Source organism: Ambystoma mexicanum, chromosome 1p (assembly GCF_040938575.1).
Source record: "Ambystoma mexicanum isolate Mex_15411 chromosome 1p, UKY_AmexF1_1, whole genome shotgun sequence".
Taxonomy (NCBI): Eukaryota; Metazoa; Chordata; class Amphibia; order Caudata; family Ambystomatidae; genus Ambystoma; species Ambystoma mexicanum.
In genome coordinates, this window is record NC_090921.1 from 1004388204 (window position 1) to 1004403277 (window position 15074).

Here is a 15074-nt window from a genome sequence, read left to right on the forward strand (position 1 = left end):
AGATTGGATGGCGTATCGGGCAAAAAAACAAGGTGGAATATTTTAGTTTGCGGCCATCTCACTTTCAGGGAGGCTGGTATAAAGCAACAGGGTGATAAGCTAGAATTTCAAGGAGTATGGGATCAGCTCATGGGCACCAGTTGCACGATGTATGTAACCAGCAGGTCACAGAATTAGGTTTGCCATCAAACACATTTGGCTGTGTGATCATGTACATTTTCGATAGTGTTCACCCATCAATATGATGCATCTGTTCCAACAAAATGAAATATAGTTGACAGATTTAGATCCACAAAACTAAACTTTCCTGTAAAGCATTGAGAGAACGCAATGTTTTACAGTAGCAACACTAATTATGCATAATGTAACAACTTACATTTCTAGGAAAGGAAATGCAAGACTGTCTTTGATTAAGCTAACTATATCCTGTATGGCAAAGTTTCATACTGATTACTTCTGGTTTGCAATTATTTGAAAAAGGAAAGAAAGCATTCTTGCCTAGCACTCCCCCACAGGTCTTTGGAACTTAAGAACGGAGGCTACTGAACTCTCTCTCTCTCTCTCCATTAGCCCCTTTGAACTTACAGAAAAAAGAGTGGCGAGAGCCCTTAAGGCAAGAGCGGGATGCAGGGCCAGCTGTGCGTTCTTAAATAGCTAGCTTTGCTACACAGTGCCAATTTAACCAGCCAACGTACAACATTGCACAGCAAATTGCCATGCAACACTGCTTTTGTATGCCTTGCAATAGCAACAACCTAAAACTCTAGGGCTCAGGTTAGCAAGAGATGTTGTGGGGGTGCAATTATCTGGTCACAATTTTCATATTTAAATAACTGGTCCAACGATAAAGTCTGTACTAAATCAACAGAATTATTATTTTTAAAAATGAAAATGGTTTGTTAAAGGAAATGACTGATACAAAACTGATCATATCGACTGCAGAAGAGGTAGCCTGCCAACTCAGGCTGTCAAAAAAGGGTCATCTAATTGGATTCTTACCTGCACCAAAGCATCTTCGCCCAGCAGGGAACACGACAACGTGGGTGTGGTGCCAAGGAAGCCAGAATCTGTTACTTCCTCTACAGTTTCCCCGATAGAGAGTACCAGAGTGGCATTGACGAAGGACACTATGATATAAGCATCATACTCATCTGAGGGAGAAGAGATCGAGAGAGTATTAATTAGAAGACCACACAGTTTAATGTATATATATCAATCATCATGGGGGAGACTTGCGTAAAAAATAAATGGGGCATAGACTGTGGGTATGTGAAATGTCCAAAGTTAGCTCTGCCGAGAAATGGGCAAATTCTGGGCAAAATTAGCCAGTTTCACAAATTTTACCTGCAGAGCAAAATTTGCCATTTGTCATGTTGTCCCACTGAAATATCACAGGTTTTATTGGCCAAAATGTTAGTCTATCTGGGGGTTGTGAAACGTTTTGGTCCACTAATTGACCAAAACATTGGGGGGTTGGAATTTGGGCAAATATTAAAATGTGCCTAAAAATCGGGAAAACCAGAGAAAAAACCCACCACTGTGCCAGCAAAGCAAAACTGGAGGCTAAATATGCTCATTTCGGGTTTGCCGGCAGTAGTATCACCCAGCCTTACCTAGATGCTTGTTATAACACCAGTTTTAGATAATGCAATTCAGGAAAGAATGTCAGAGCTGCGAACATGGAGTGTGCAACTCCGCACACAAGATACCAACGTCCACGCAGGCTAAAGTAAAAAATAAAATGGCAAATCAGTTGCCATGTTTAATACATGTGAAGACTCGATTTGACAGACATCTACAATTGGTTATCAATGAACAACCTTAAACTTAAGGTGGCAAAAAATAAAATGATGCTCTCACCCGCAGGATTCGACACAGGCAAACCACGAGACTGGCCGGACGGCATGGGAGACTACAGACACAGTAAATAACCTTGGAATACTCATGGACAACCGACCATCCCTAGGAACCGCAAGCCAAAGCAATCAACAACAAATGCTTCTTCCTCCTAAAACTACTCAGAGGATTACTCCCCTACATCTCCTTCCCTCACAAAGACTCACAATCATAGCCCCGATACTCACAATAATTTATTATGCAAACAGCATCTACCTATGAATGCCAAAAGACTGAAATAAACTTAAAAAGGGTGCAAAATACAGCAGCTAGGATCCTATTGAGACTAAACAGAAGACACTCCAGCACTGAAAAGGGTACACGGCTTAACAGCAAAAAAAGAAAATTCAAAGGACCCTGCATCGGCCAAAAAGCATTGCACAGACAAGGAGCTGAATTCCTCCAAGACAAGATCAGCCGATACCGTCCAAGAAGGGACCCGAGATCCAGCAACGACCTACAAATAGCTAACATTTTGGCAGAACAGCGTTCTCATGTCTAATTGCAATCCTCTCTAACACCGTGCCCAAATAAATTAGAACCACAGAAGACCACATCACCTTCAGGAAACAACTCAAAATCTGACTACTCAACAGCCAAAGACAATCACAAAGGGAAACAGATAGCAATAACATCACAGGCAAACAACCAGAGAGGAGGCAACATGGGCTAACAAACTGCAACCAAGAAACGTGGGTAGATCCCGTCAAACAGCAACCAAAGAGTTACACCATTGGCTCCAACAAACTGACACTTACTAACCCACTTCCCCGTCCTGCTCCTTCAACATAACCAACACCACTACACCAGACCTTGGGCTAGCCATGTTAGGTAAGATTTTCATAGTAATAGTAAATCTTCCTGTCCTGTGTCAACCCCAGAACTTTTTGCTTTACTGGTGGATTATTTTTCCTTATACCTCAGAGTGGAAACCTTTTTTCACACCCACAGAATCGTTAAGTGCCTGTTGTTGCTGGGTTGCCCTAGGGAATGCCCATTTTAACTTTCTCTGGCTAACCTTGAGAGAACTACAGTTCCCAAGGGAGAAAGGATCTTTGGATCCCTTTACATTTTATTTGGTGAAACCAGCATACCCCACCTTATGTGGAGTGCTGGGGAGATACAATGGGCCTCATTACACGGTAGGCGGTAAACCATGGCGCTATTAGCGCCATGGTTCATGCCGGTACAATACCGACACCGCCTTGGTGGAAAGGGGAATTACCGCCCTATTCCAAGGTTGGCGGGGCGGTAATTCCCCCTTCCACCATTGCCCTTCCCCATTCCCATTTTTGCCCCATAGGGCTCTATGGGAATGGGGAAGGCGCTAATTACGGTACTGCAAATTGCAGTTCCGTAATTAGCTCCACTGGTCCCTTTGCGGGTTGGTTTTCAACGCCTGCAAAAGTAGGCGTTAAATTCCCCAACCCGCAAAGGGACCTCGTAGTAAGGCGGTAAGGATTTACCGGTACTGGTAAAATACCGGTAAACCCTTACCGCCTACCGTGTAATGAGGCCCAATGTATCCCCTTTCACACTAAAACTAACAATTCTGTCACAGCGACAAGCTTACCTTTAATGGCTGGTGGCAGTGATACCTTTTACTAATTTGGTGCACCTTTACCGCGGGCTGTGTTCAGAGCTGCAGTAAAGGCACCCAACGGTGCTAATTTTACCAAAATGGCCCCTGTCTTTTTATAGCCATTTTAGTGTTTCTTGTCCTTCCTTCTTCATTCCCCTGACATCCCAGGCGGGAAATTCCTTTGTGTAATTTTTTATCTTCGGGGTGAGTCCCCTGGACTCCCCACACAGGGGCTCCAGTCTGTCTCTGAAGGCAGGAAGAGAGCGAGGAGTCCAAAACTCCATTGCCCTTTTGTCGGTCTAGGAAAAATGGACACCTCATGATGGACGGCAAACGCATTTTGGTGGCCGAAGGCCAACCGTCTCATGTACGAAAATATAGAAATACAGGTTTCTGAGTTTGACCAATGAACGGCCATTTTGATGTAACAAGGATCGCCATTTTGTTTTCTAACGATTGCTCATTGCTTTCTGTTCAAATTGCTTCGCAGCACATTTCTGCTTACACTGCTCGACTGTTAACATTGTTGTCTGAACGTGAAAGGACAAGGCCGCAAGGCTAATAAGAGTTTGTTGAAACACAACGTAGGCAGCTCTGGAGAGGAATGCCCGGCTCCCTCCCGAATGTAGCCTTGAAGCAGAGCCGCAGGGCATTTAATCATTTCACAGCTGCCAGCCAGTCTCGTTATATGGTAGAATATGTTAGAATAAGCAGCTAAAGGCTTGCATTATGCTCTTCTTATGGCCCCCTTTTTCCGAGCCCTGTAGAGCATGTCGGCTCCCAGGACACGAATAGCACCTCATAGATAGCAAGGTCTGGAATGTGACTCTGCCCCCCATATGTAGCTCGCTTACAAGAACAGAAGCACTGTATTCTGTTCAACAAAGAAAAGAGGTCTCTGCACTTGCAAGGTTGCATATTGTTACTAGAATAGATATTTGAAGGCGTCATATTCGTCGTAAGTGTCCATCAAACCGAGTTCAAAGAAACCCATTAAGGGGGGTGTTAAACATGTCATAGCTGATTGTAGGATATGCATTTTGTACATATGTAACTGATGTACGTAATTCGCTCTCTTGCGTCCCTCGAGGTCTAGAGATACACGTTGCGGGGCATCAGAGCGCGTTGGCCAACTGAGACTATTTGCTTTGCAATAAACCCTAGCTTTGGGAATACAACCTCGTGTCTGGCGTTTCTATCGTGTGTGGTGACTTGCCTTGTTTCCATAACGCGAGGGACCCCTGGGGGCCCCTTTCACTTTGTCTTCCTCCTTGCCTGTATAGGGACAAATCCCAGTGGGGGGCTGCTGTCCAGATTGGACAACCAGCCTGCCACTTGTTGTAAAATGCAGGGAGAGAATGCAGAGGTTGTGCTGTAGTCCCTGTTAAATATTCCGAACCTGGAACCAAAACCGAAGAGGATGAAGGAAAAACGGCCGAGACAATTTCCAGCAACCGGAGAGCCTGCTGTGTAACCTGAGCCTGTTGTAGCCCTTCCTTCCAATCGACCTGGGGACTCCGGAAAAAATGACCCAGAGCCTGGTGAGACAAATAGACTCAAGAAGACCTGCATTTTGAGCCATCCCACGCTGTGCTGCGACCTTGCAGGGCTGCAATACTTCAATACCTTGGAACCACGAGCCATTGTGCGGTGAACGGTCTTCCCAAATTCCGAACTTGGGTTTTTTGCTGCAGATCCTGAAGTCATCCTGCTGCAAAATCTTCTGTGCCGAGGTACTGTGCTGGCTTGGGTATTTACTTACCTTAAGTCTCTTCTGATTCCTGTGTAGTTGTGGGGTGTTTTCTGTGATTGGGAGGCCTCTCGTCCAGTCCCACTGCTGGAATCCTCCTAGGGTGTCTTCTGTGAAGCCCCTGATCTTCAACTAACTCTAAAGTTAAATACTCACTTGTTTGAACAGGAACTCTGACTTTTGCTACTTAAGAACCTATCCTGACACTGCCTGTTGGACACTAGACCCTAGTGATCCCCCAACTGCCACTGAGAACACTCATGCACCAAGAATAAGGGAAAGACTTAAAGGATGGGACCTTCTTCTCTTTTCTAGGCAAAAGTGTTTAAATGTTACTTACTTGAAAACAAGTTGGTTGGTAACTGTAACTCAGAGTGAACAGTTACAAAAGTTGTTACTTAACTTGAATGTGTGTTGCACTATTCTGAAAAGTATATAACATCTTTCTTTCCTTACTTAGAAACTGTTTCGTCATTCTAACAGAAAGTAGATGTAAGGGTATATTACTAAAGTAATGCTGTTGGTTTCACTTTATTATTCCTTTTGGGATAATTGTAGGAGTGTCCCCCAACTGGGTCTTGCTTCCCCTGACTTGCTGTTAGCCTGTCTAGAATATGTCTGCATTAGGTTTTACCTATATAGAATAGCGGAGTCATTCATAAAGTGTAACATTGGGTTTGCTTTCCCTGGTCTGTTTTAGACAGCCACAAAAGAGCCTTAGGTGTATACCTGCCACAAGTTGCTTATAGCTCCTTGAAAACGCATATGGGTTTTACTTAACTTGAGTTAGGAACAAGTTACTTCCCTTCAATTGTTGTTCTCCAGCATGGGTCTGTCATGGATTCACATGCTCATGAATATTCCCCGTCAGGCTGGGAATCCTCGGTTACAGAAAAAAACAGTTTGTTTCATTTCTGAAATGTATTTCTCCTAACAACCAATCATTGAGCTCTGGGTCATACTGCACCCAGCCAATGACTGCCATCTACCTAAGCCCCTCCTCTGGCAGCCATCTTCAGATTTGGTAGCACGTAAAGTGGCAGTAGGACTAAGAAGAGCCGCAGAGGGGCATGCAGGAGGGTTTGAATGTGAATCCATGCCAGACCCATGCTGGAGAACAACAGTTACAGGTTAGTAACTTGTTCCTTCTCCAGCATGTGGTCTGGCATGGATTCACATGCTCATGAATAAATAATCCATAGCAGTACACCCATGCACAACCAAGGGAGTTGGCAAGGCTCAACATAAGCATCTCTTACCTCCTCACCAGGCTCAACTTCAAGCAAACAGGTTGCGCAGGAATGCTTGGTCGACTCTGGACTCCTCCCTGGAATCCCTGTCGATGCAGTAGAATTTCATGAACGTATGAGTCAACCTCCACGTAGCAGCCCTGCAAATGTCCAGCAGGGGCAGACAAGAACAGCGTTGTGGCAGCGATCGCTCTGGTTGAATGGGCTCTCAGACGGCCAGGCAACAGTCGGTTTGCCAACCGGTGACAATGGGTGATGCAGCCGGAGAGCCACCTGGAAATGGAAGCCTTGGACAGGGCCTTCCCATGGTTCACAGGGCCAAAGTCCACAAAGTGCAGAGACGTCTTCTGGAAACTCTTGGTGCGGTCCACACTGAACTTCAGCGCTCTAGCCACATCCAGCAAGTGCAAAGTCCTTTCAGCCGGCGGCAAAGGTGTTGGAAAAAACACAGGTAACACCAAGGCTCGTTTAGATGAAAGGCAGACGGCAACTTGGGCATGAAGGAGGGGTGCATCCGCAGCACCAACCTCGTTACGTGGAAAGTTAAGTAAGGTGGTTTACAGGAAAGGGACTGAATCTGGCCCACCCGTCGTGCAGAGGTGATGGCCACGAGGAATGCGATCTTCCACAACAAGAACTTTAGCGGAACTGTCTGCATAGGTTTGAATATGGAGGGCCCATGAGATTAGTCAGTGCCACATGGAGTTCCCACGCCGGGGCTGGCGCCTTCACTGGCGGAAACAAACCGAACAGTCCCTTGACAAATTCCTTAACCAGACGGTGTGACCAGAACGATGACCGTCCAGGAGATCTGGTGTAGCGGGAGATAGCCACCAGATGAACCTTGATGGAAGCGTGAGCCAGTCCTGCTTTGGCCAATGACAGCAAATATGGTAGCACCAGCGGAGCCGTGACTCTCACAGGGTCGATCTTCTGTGCACAGCACCAAATAGCAAACCTCTTCCGTTTGTGTCCAGAGCATTTTAAAGTAGACTATGCCCTGGAAAGCACCTCCTTGCGGTCCGCGGAGAGATCGTACCCCCTAAAACTCTAACGTTGCAGGAGCCAGGCCTTCGGGTTCAGCGATCCTGGCTTGTGGTGCAGTATTGTGCCTCCTTCCAGGGCGGGAAGATCCACGACCACTGGAAGCTTGACTGGAGGGGATGCGGACATGCTGAGATGGTCCGGGTACCATATCTGCCTCGGCCACGCTGGTGCAACGAAGATCAACCTGCACCGGGACCGAGTTGACTGATGAGTCGAAAAAGCGACGGCAAAAGAAGGGAACGCATAAAGAAACAGGCCGTCCCATGGGAATGAGAATGCGTCCCCCATGCGCCCCAGCTGGGGAAACCCTCTGGCGAACCTCCGCCACTTGGTGTTCGTTGCCGTCGCAAATTGATTTGGGGATTGCCCCATCTGCAGAACAGGTGATCCACTTGGTCCTGCCGAAGCTCCGACTTGTGGCAAGAGCGTAGCTCCCAGCTGAGAGAGTCGGCGACTGTGTTCTTTACTCCTGCCAGATGAAACAGAATGAGGAACATACCATGGGAAACGGCCCAGTGCCATAGGTCCTGTGCCTCTTTAGAGAGCACTGGGGATCTGGTTCCCTCCTGCATCCGGATGTAAAACATTGTGGTAGTATTGTCTGTGAAGACCGGCACAACCTTGCCCTTGAGGGACGGAAGGAACGACTTGAGGCCAAAAAAACGCCAGAAGCTCCATAACATTGATGTGCAACGACTTCTCTTCCGGCAGCCACAGGCCTGTGGCGTGGAGGTTTCCGGTGTGAGCTCCCCATCCTTCAAGGGAAGCGTCCGTCGTGACAGTCTCCTGGTGCGACAGGGTCTGGAAATCCGCGCATCCGAACATATGAGAGCGCACAGCCCACCACCTTATTGCTTGACGGAAGCTCTTGTCGAGCGTGAACCTATCTTGGAAGCTTCCTGACAATTGGATCCATCAGGCATCGAGGAACTCCTGCAATGGGCGCATCCTTAACCTGCAGAGTCGGATGAGATAGATGCACGACGACATCATGCCAAGCAGAGAGTTGAAGGTCCTCACCATGGCAATTTTCAGCGCGATCAGATGCTGCACCTTGCCCAGGATGGCCGCTATACTCTCTGCGACTGCGACACCAGGCATGACACCGCGTTGAGACGGGATCCCCCGGAAGAGCGCGTCCTGCGATGGAGTCAAGCAGGACTTTGCATAGTTCACTGAGAACCCCAGAACTGTCAGAAGGCGAACTGTCCTCACTGTGTGATCGACAGCCACTTCTCTTGATCTGGCCCGGATGAGCCCTTCATCTAAGTAAGGGTAGACGTGAACCCCTTGCAGTAGGAGATGGGCTGCCACCGGCGCCAGGCACTTGGTGAAGACTCTGGGTACTGACTTCAGTCCGAAGTGAAGGGTCTTGAATTGGTAATGCTTCCCTTGAACGACGAAGCGCAGAGACCTGCGGTGTCCCTTGTGAATGGGGATGTGGAAGTACGCATCCTCTAGGTCCAGCAACGACAAAGTCTCCCTCTTCCAGCTGTCCGAACACGTGTTGAAGAGTGACCATTCAGAGTTACCATTCAGAACTTCTGGGACTTTATGTATTTGTTCAGTCGTCGCAGATCGAGAATGGGCCTCCAGCCCCCGGTCTTCTTTCGTATGAGGCAGTATCTTGAGTACATTCCAGAGCCCCAGAGCCGCTTTGGAACTAGCTCTATCGCCCCCCTTTTTAAAAACATTTTTAAAACATCGCCCGAACCTCCAGCAGCAGCTGAGGGACGTGGTTTTCCTGCCAGACCTCTGGAATTATTTGGGGACACTTTCGATGGAACTCTAGGGTGTGTCCATGGGCGAGAGCGTCCAGCACCAATCAGTCAGTTGAAGTTCGCCAGCCAGCCTCCCATCGGTGTGCACGGGTGGGGGCCCAACATCCCGGCCGATTCATTCCTGCTTGGAGGTCGACAAGCCACCTTGCGGTCCCCGACGACGGCAGCAACCTCCTCCGAAGGCCGTGGAGCAGCCTCTGTTTTCCTGGGCAGAGGAACGGGAGGGTTGGCGGTAAGAAGAGGATTCCCCCGCCGAAACGCCTCGAAGAGCGGGTAGACCTGCCTCCCGAGAACTGAAAGGACGGTCACGCTGCTGTAGCGTGCCCAGGGCACGTGTCGTCTGTGTCCGCCTTAATGCCTGTAGGGACTCATCCACAGCATTCCCAAAGAGGCTGTCACCGTCAAAGGTGATGTCCAAAACCCTAGTCTGGACCTCTGGACGAAAGTTGGTGGCCTTGAGCCAACCACGGCAGCGAAGGCAAACTCTGTTGCCCATCTGGCGAAAACCCGCGTCCGTGATGTCCGTTGCCACTGTGATGGCGTGGTCCGACACCACTTCGCCCTCCTGAATAATTTCCAACGCCTCTGACCTCTTATCGTCGCGGAGCCCCTCCAGCAGAGGTGAGAGCTTGAACCACAGCTCCAGGTCGTAGCATGCTACGATAGCGAGGGCATTGGCAGCCTTGATGGTCGTTGCTGCAAAGCAGATCACTCGCCTTCCCATTGCATCCAACTTCTTCCCCTCTGGGTCAGGAGGGGTGGACGCTGCCGAAGACGAAGAACCAGACGACTACTTCTTGGCCACTGCAGAGACCACCAAGTCCGGTGACAGTTGGGCCTGCAAGCACATAGGCGCAGAGTCCGGCACCCTGTACTTCTTCTCCAGGCGGCCCCTCTTTGCTGGGGCTGTAGAAGGGTTATTCATGAGCGCCAGTCCTTCATCCCAAATGTCATCCAAGAGAGGGACTGAAAGGGTGGTCTTCCTCTTCGCGGCGCTGGTATAAGAGCCCTCCTTCTCCCCGCGGCGTGAGCTGTAAAAGCTCAGACGCTCTGGAGATCATTGCATGGAACAATCCCATCTCGTCCGGTGGGGAAGATCTGGGCGGAGGCGACGGGAGGTCCCCCACACCGCCGTCGTCGCCGTGTCAGGCTCTCTCATCTCAAGGTGGAGAAGGCGGTGAAGGGTTTCAAGGAGGCAGCGGGTGCCTCTTCCTCTTCTTGGCGGGCGGTTCACCAGATGCCAGCGGGTCGGCCGTCACCGGAGCTGCGGGTGGCGGCATAGCCGGCATCCTGTTCTGTATCTCGGATTCCAGCGTATGCAGAGTAGAGAGAAAGTCCACTGAGGTCTGTAGGGGGCAGATGAGGCACAGGGCAAATAGGAAGCTGGGGTGCAGGAGCAGAGCCAAGGCCCTCGTCGTCCTGAGGCCATTCGGCGTCTTCCTCGACAGTATCGTCATTGCCCTCGTTGGCGCCCCTGTCGTAGGGACCAACTCCGTTTCCCTCGTCGCCATCGCCTTCCTGGATGATCTGTAGGTAGACTAGCGCCTCCTCTGAGGAGATATCCGTGCCCTGGATGACTTCAGCCCCCCCCCCCCCGCCTTTCTTCACGTCCAGAGGGGACAGTCTCGGGGAGATGATCGGCATCCTCTTCTCCGGGGCCTTGTGAATGGGCTGGAATGCAGCCTCCCTCCTGGGAGGAAGGGACACTCTTGCCTTAGGAAGGGCACCCTGCGGGTCCGCCCCCGCAGCCTTCGAAAGGGAGGCTACCACCACCTCAATGGAAGACGGTGCCTTCATCTGGTGCACCTGGGCCTTCACGGTCAGGACAGGCCCCTTGTCCTGCTTGGCCTTCTCCTTAGGGGACAGGTCGGAGACTCAGTCCCCTTTGGCCTTCTCCGTCAAGGGTAGACCGGACGCCATACCCTGTTTTATCTTCTCTTTGGCCGTCTCCGGGGCCACCTTGAGCTTGCCTGGGTGGTCCGAATTCCACTTGGATGAAGATCCAGAGCGTTGACATGATATGATATGGCATTTATAACGCGCCTATACACAAGTAATTCAAGGCGCAACGAGGCAGGGAGGGGGAACAAAGGGAAGACAGACAGCGATCCTACTAGGCCAGGTGTCATTCAGATCGCGCAAGTGCATGAGAAGGGGGAAGGGAAAAGTGTGAGGGCGAAGGGAGAGGGGAAAGTGCAGTACATGGGATAGAAGATCAATAGAAAGGCCAACTGGTGGCAAGTGCAAGGTAAGGGCAGGCATAAGTGCTGGTAGGCGAACTGTAGGGATACAGAACCAGTCCCCAGGTGCAGGTTTTGCAGGGGGGCAGTGCAGGTGCGCAACTGGCGGTGCCTGGGCCCGAGATCAGAAAGGGTGGCCAGGTAACCAGTGCAGTTTCAGCCAGGAATTCAGCATGGGAGAAGTGGAGAGAAAGCAGAAGCAAAGAGGAAGGTTTTGAGGTGCTTCCGGAACCGGAGATGGTTCTCCTCGAGTTTCAGGGAGGCTGTTCCAGAGGGAGGCCCCTGCCGAAGAGAGAGATCTACCACCAACTCGTTGCTTGGAGAAGCGACTGACCCTGAGGGAGTTGGAGGCGGATGAGCGAAGAGCTCGAGAAGGAAGATATTTAGGAAGAGAGAGTTGAAGGCATTGCGGCCCCAGGCCCCAGAAGGCCTTGTGGACAATGAAGAGGGTTTTGAATTTAATCCTTGCAGCCACTGTGAGCCAGTGCAGAGATTTCAGTCCAGGAGAGATACGATCCCTGGGCTTGAGGCCAAGGACAAGTCTCGCAGTCCTGTTCTGGATAAGATGCAGAGGGCGGAGAGAGGAGGCAGGCATATTTAGTTAGAGGCTGTTACAATAGTCCAGCCTAGAGAGAACCAGGGCTCTGGAGACAGTGAGCTTCTGGGGAAGGAGAGGAAAGGAAAAATACCTCTGAGGAGGTGCAGCTGGTAGTGCGACTTCTTAGAGATGTCAGAGATGTGAGGAGAGAAGGAGAGTGTGGAGTCGAAGATGACCCCGAGGTTTTTAGCCTTGCAGGTGGGAGCAGGAAGAGGGCCAAGAGAGGCCAGCCAGAGAGCTGCAGGGAAGGAGGGAGTGGGTGTGCCGATGAGTAGAATCTCAGTCTTACTAGCATTAAGGCAGAGGTCATTGGCGGAACACCACTCCTGGATGGCAGACAGGCAGTCAGAGAGGAGTGAAGGAGAGGAGGAGGCCGAGGGTAGCCTGAAAATGAGCTGGGTATCAGCCGCATAGCACTGAAAATTGGGGCAGACAGCGGCGATGCGGTGGGCAAGGAGTGCCAGGTATTGGTTGAACAGCCAGGGAGAGAGGTTAGATCCCTGGGGGACACCACAGGTAGAGAAAAAGATATCGGAGAGGAAGGACCCAAGTTGGACCTGGGAGGGTCGGTCAGAAAGGAAAGTCATCAGCCACACCATAGCCTGACCAGTGATACCCAAGTTATCACGGAGACGATTGAGCAGGATGGCATGGTTGACAGTATAAAAGGCAGAAGAGAGATCAAGCAAGATGAGGACGCACAGGGTGTTAATAGTCGAGGTTAGAGAGCAGGTCTTCACGGGTGTTCAGGAGAGCAGTTTCCGTGCTTCTGGCAGCTCTGAAGCCAGACTGATAGTCATGAAGACAACCAACCGATTCAGTGTGGAGATTAAGCTGGGAGATGGCCAGTTTCTCTAGGAGCTTGCCCAGGAAGGGAGTGATGGAGATTGCACGATAGTTAGCAGGCAGGAGGGGTCGGCAGAGGGTTTCTTAAGAAGAGGGTGCGCAAGGGAGTGCTTCAGGCGGGATGGGAAGACTCCAGTGGCGAAGGAGTGATTGCAGAAGTCAGCCAGGGCAGGAGCCAGGGAGTCGGTGTGGTCCTTGATAGTTCTGGAGCAGCAGGGGTGATCCTGTTTCGACAAGAGTTTCATAGATCGGACTTGTCTAGAAACCTCGTCTGCGGAGAAAAGGGGGAAGGCAGAGAAGGAGGGAGGGGGGGTGGCTGCAGAAGAGCCAGAGGAAGAGCAGGGAATAGAGGGAGGGAGGCAGTAGGAGGAGAGTGAGGAAAAGATGTCCTGAGTTTTTGAGATGAAGTGAGAAGCCAATGCTGTGCAAAGGGCATGGGAGGGGACAGGAGAGTTGGAGACTGCGGCAGGATTGGCCAGTTCCTTGCGGATTTTAAAGAGTTCAGCTGAGTTTGATGCCGCAGAGATGCGGGCTTGGATAGGAGCTCTCTTCTTGGTGAGGACGGAGAGTCGGTATTGCCTTTGTAGCAAGCGGCAGGCCAGTTTGTCAGAGGATGAACATGAAGCACGCCATTTTCTCTGGGCCACCCTGCACTTGCGTTTTATGGTGACAAGGTCAGAGTCATACCAGGAGTTACGCTTGGCTTTGGGCTTCAGGCGGATTCACATGACAGGGGCAAGGATATCAAGAGTATCCGATATAGAAGAGTGTAGCATGGAGAGGGCTGTGTCAGGGTGCGAGTCAGCCAAAGGGAGAGGAGGGGGGGAGGAGGCGGCGGCAAAAGCCTCGACTGACACGCGCTTCATGGTTCGGCTGACCGAGAAGGTGGGTGGCAGTGATGGAGGTGGCTTGGCCTGAAGGGTAGGGAGGGTGAGGTGGGAGGATAGAAGAAAGCGATCACTCCAGGAGAGAGGAGTGGAGAGGGGAAGAAAGGGGAAGGTCGGAGGAGATCAGAACATCGAGAGTGTGCCCTGCAGAATGAGACGGGCCAGGGGGGAAAATGGCGAGTGAGAGTCAGTCGCAGAGGTCGCAAAAGAGTCCAGAGGGGGCAAGGAGGAGTTGAGTGGTTGAGGCCAGGAGTGAGGAGGAGAGGTCCGCTCACTCAGAGAGGAAGGAAGAAATCTAACCAGGCGGCCGATAGATAGTAGCCGCAGTAAGGGAATGGCTGGGGGAGAGAGAGCCTGCAGACGAGGCATTCAAAGGAGGAGCAGGTCTGCGTAGGAGTGACAGAGGCAGGAATCCACTCGGGAAGATAAGGGCAACACCCTCAACAGGACGGTTGGGACTGGGAGCGGAGAGGATCTTGAAGCCGTCAGGGAGGAGCGTGTCAAAGCTGGTGACAGAGCTGTCCATGAACCATGTCTCAGTGAGACCGAGGACATCAAGGTCAAGTTCTTCAAGAAGGCGGCAGATATCAGAGGAATGTTTGACAGCAGAGCAAGAGTTAAGGGTGTCAATGTGGAGAAGGTTGCCATCCTTGAAGGACTTCCGGGGAGGGGTACAGATCAGAGGTACGCCCTGCGGAGGTGTAGAAGGAGCCCGAGAGGGGGCAGGTATGGAGGGGGAATGCAAGGTAGTCAAGGAAAGGGGATGGGGGACAGCCAGAGAAGAAAGGAAGTTGATGAGGCGCGGGAAGTGTCCATCAAAGAGGTGAAGCTTGGCCTGAGGGCCTTGGACCAAGACAGTCCCATTAGAGTAAACATTAATGATTACCTTAGAGGAAAGGAAGGAGGCCGTCCCAATGGGTGCCACCATTAATGGTAGAGGAGGAGAAAGGAGAGAGCACAGGGACCATATGAAGGGTCCATAGGTCAGGAGAAGCCACGACAAAGAGGATGTCAGTGAGAGTTTCCTTGGAGGAGGCACTGGTGTAGGTGACAGCGACAGGGAGGCCTGGGTTGGAGACCAGGATGTCCTTTTTAAACTTCTTCCTACCAGATTTAGTGAAGAGAGCAGGATAGCCAATAGAGAAGCAGTTAGAAAAGATAGTCGAGACAGAAAGCACCATAAAGTAGGTGGGAGAG

General features: G+C 50.8%; 1 protein-coding gene across 3 annotated transcripts in view; it reads right to left on the reverse strand.

The window, feature by feature from the left end:
* SF3B3 (splicing factor 3b subunit 3) overlaps positions 1–15074 on the reverse strand; it is a 702426-nt gene that overhangs the window by 518035 nt on the left and 169317 nt on the right. For all 3 annotated transcript variants that reach the window (XM_069654935.1, XM_069654943.1, XM_069654952.1), the window contains exon 12: positions 1000–1151. In XM_069654935.1, the coding sequence (XP_069511036.1) occupies positions 1000–1151 (152 nt within the window). The remainder of the gene's footprint in view (positions 1–999; positions 1152–15074) is intronic.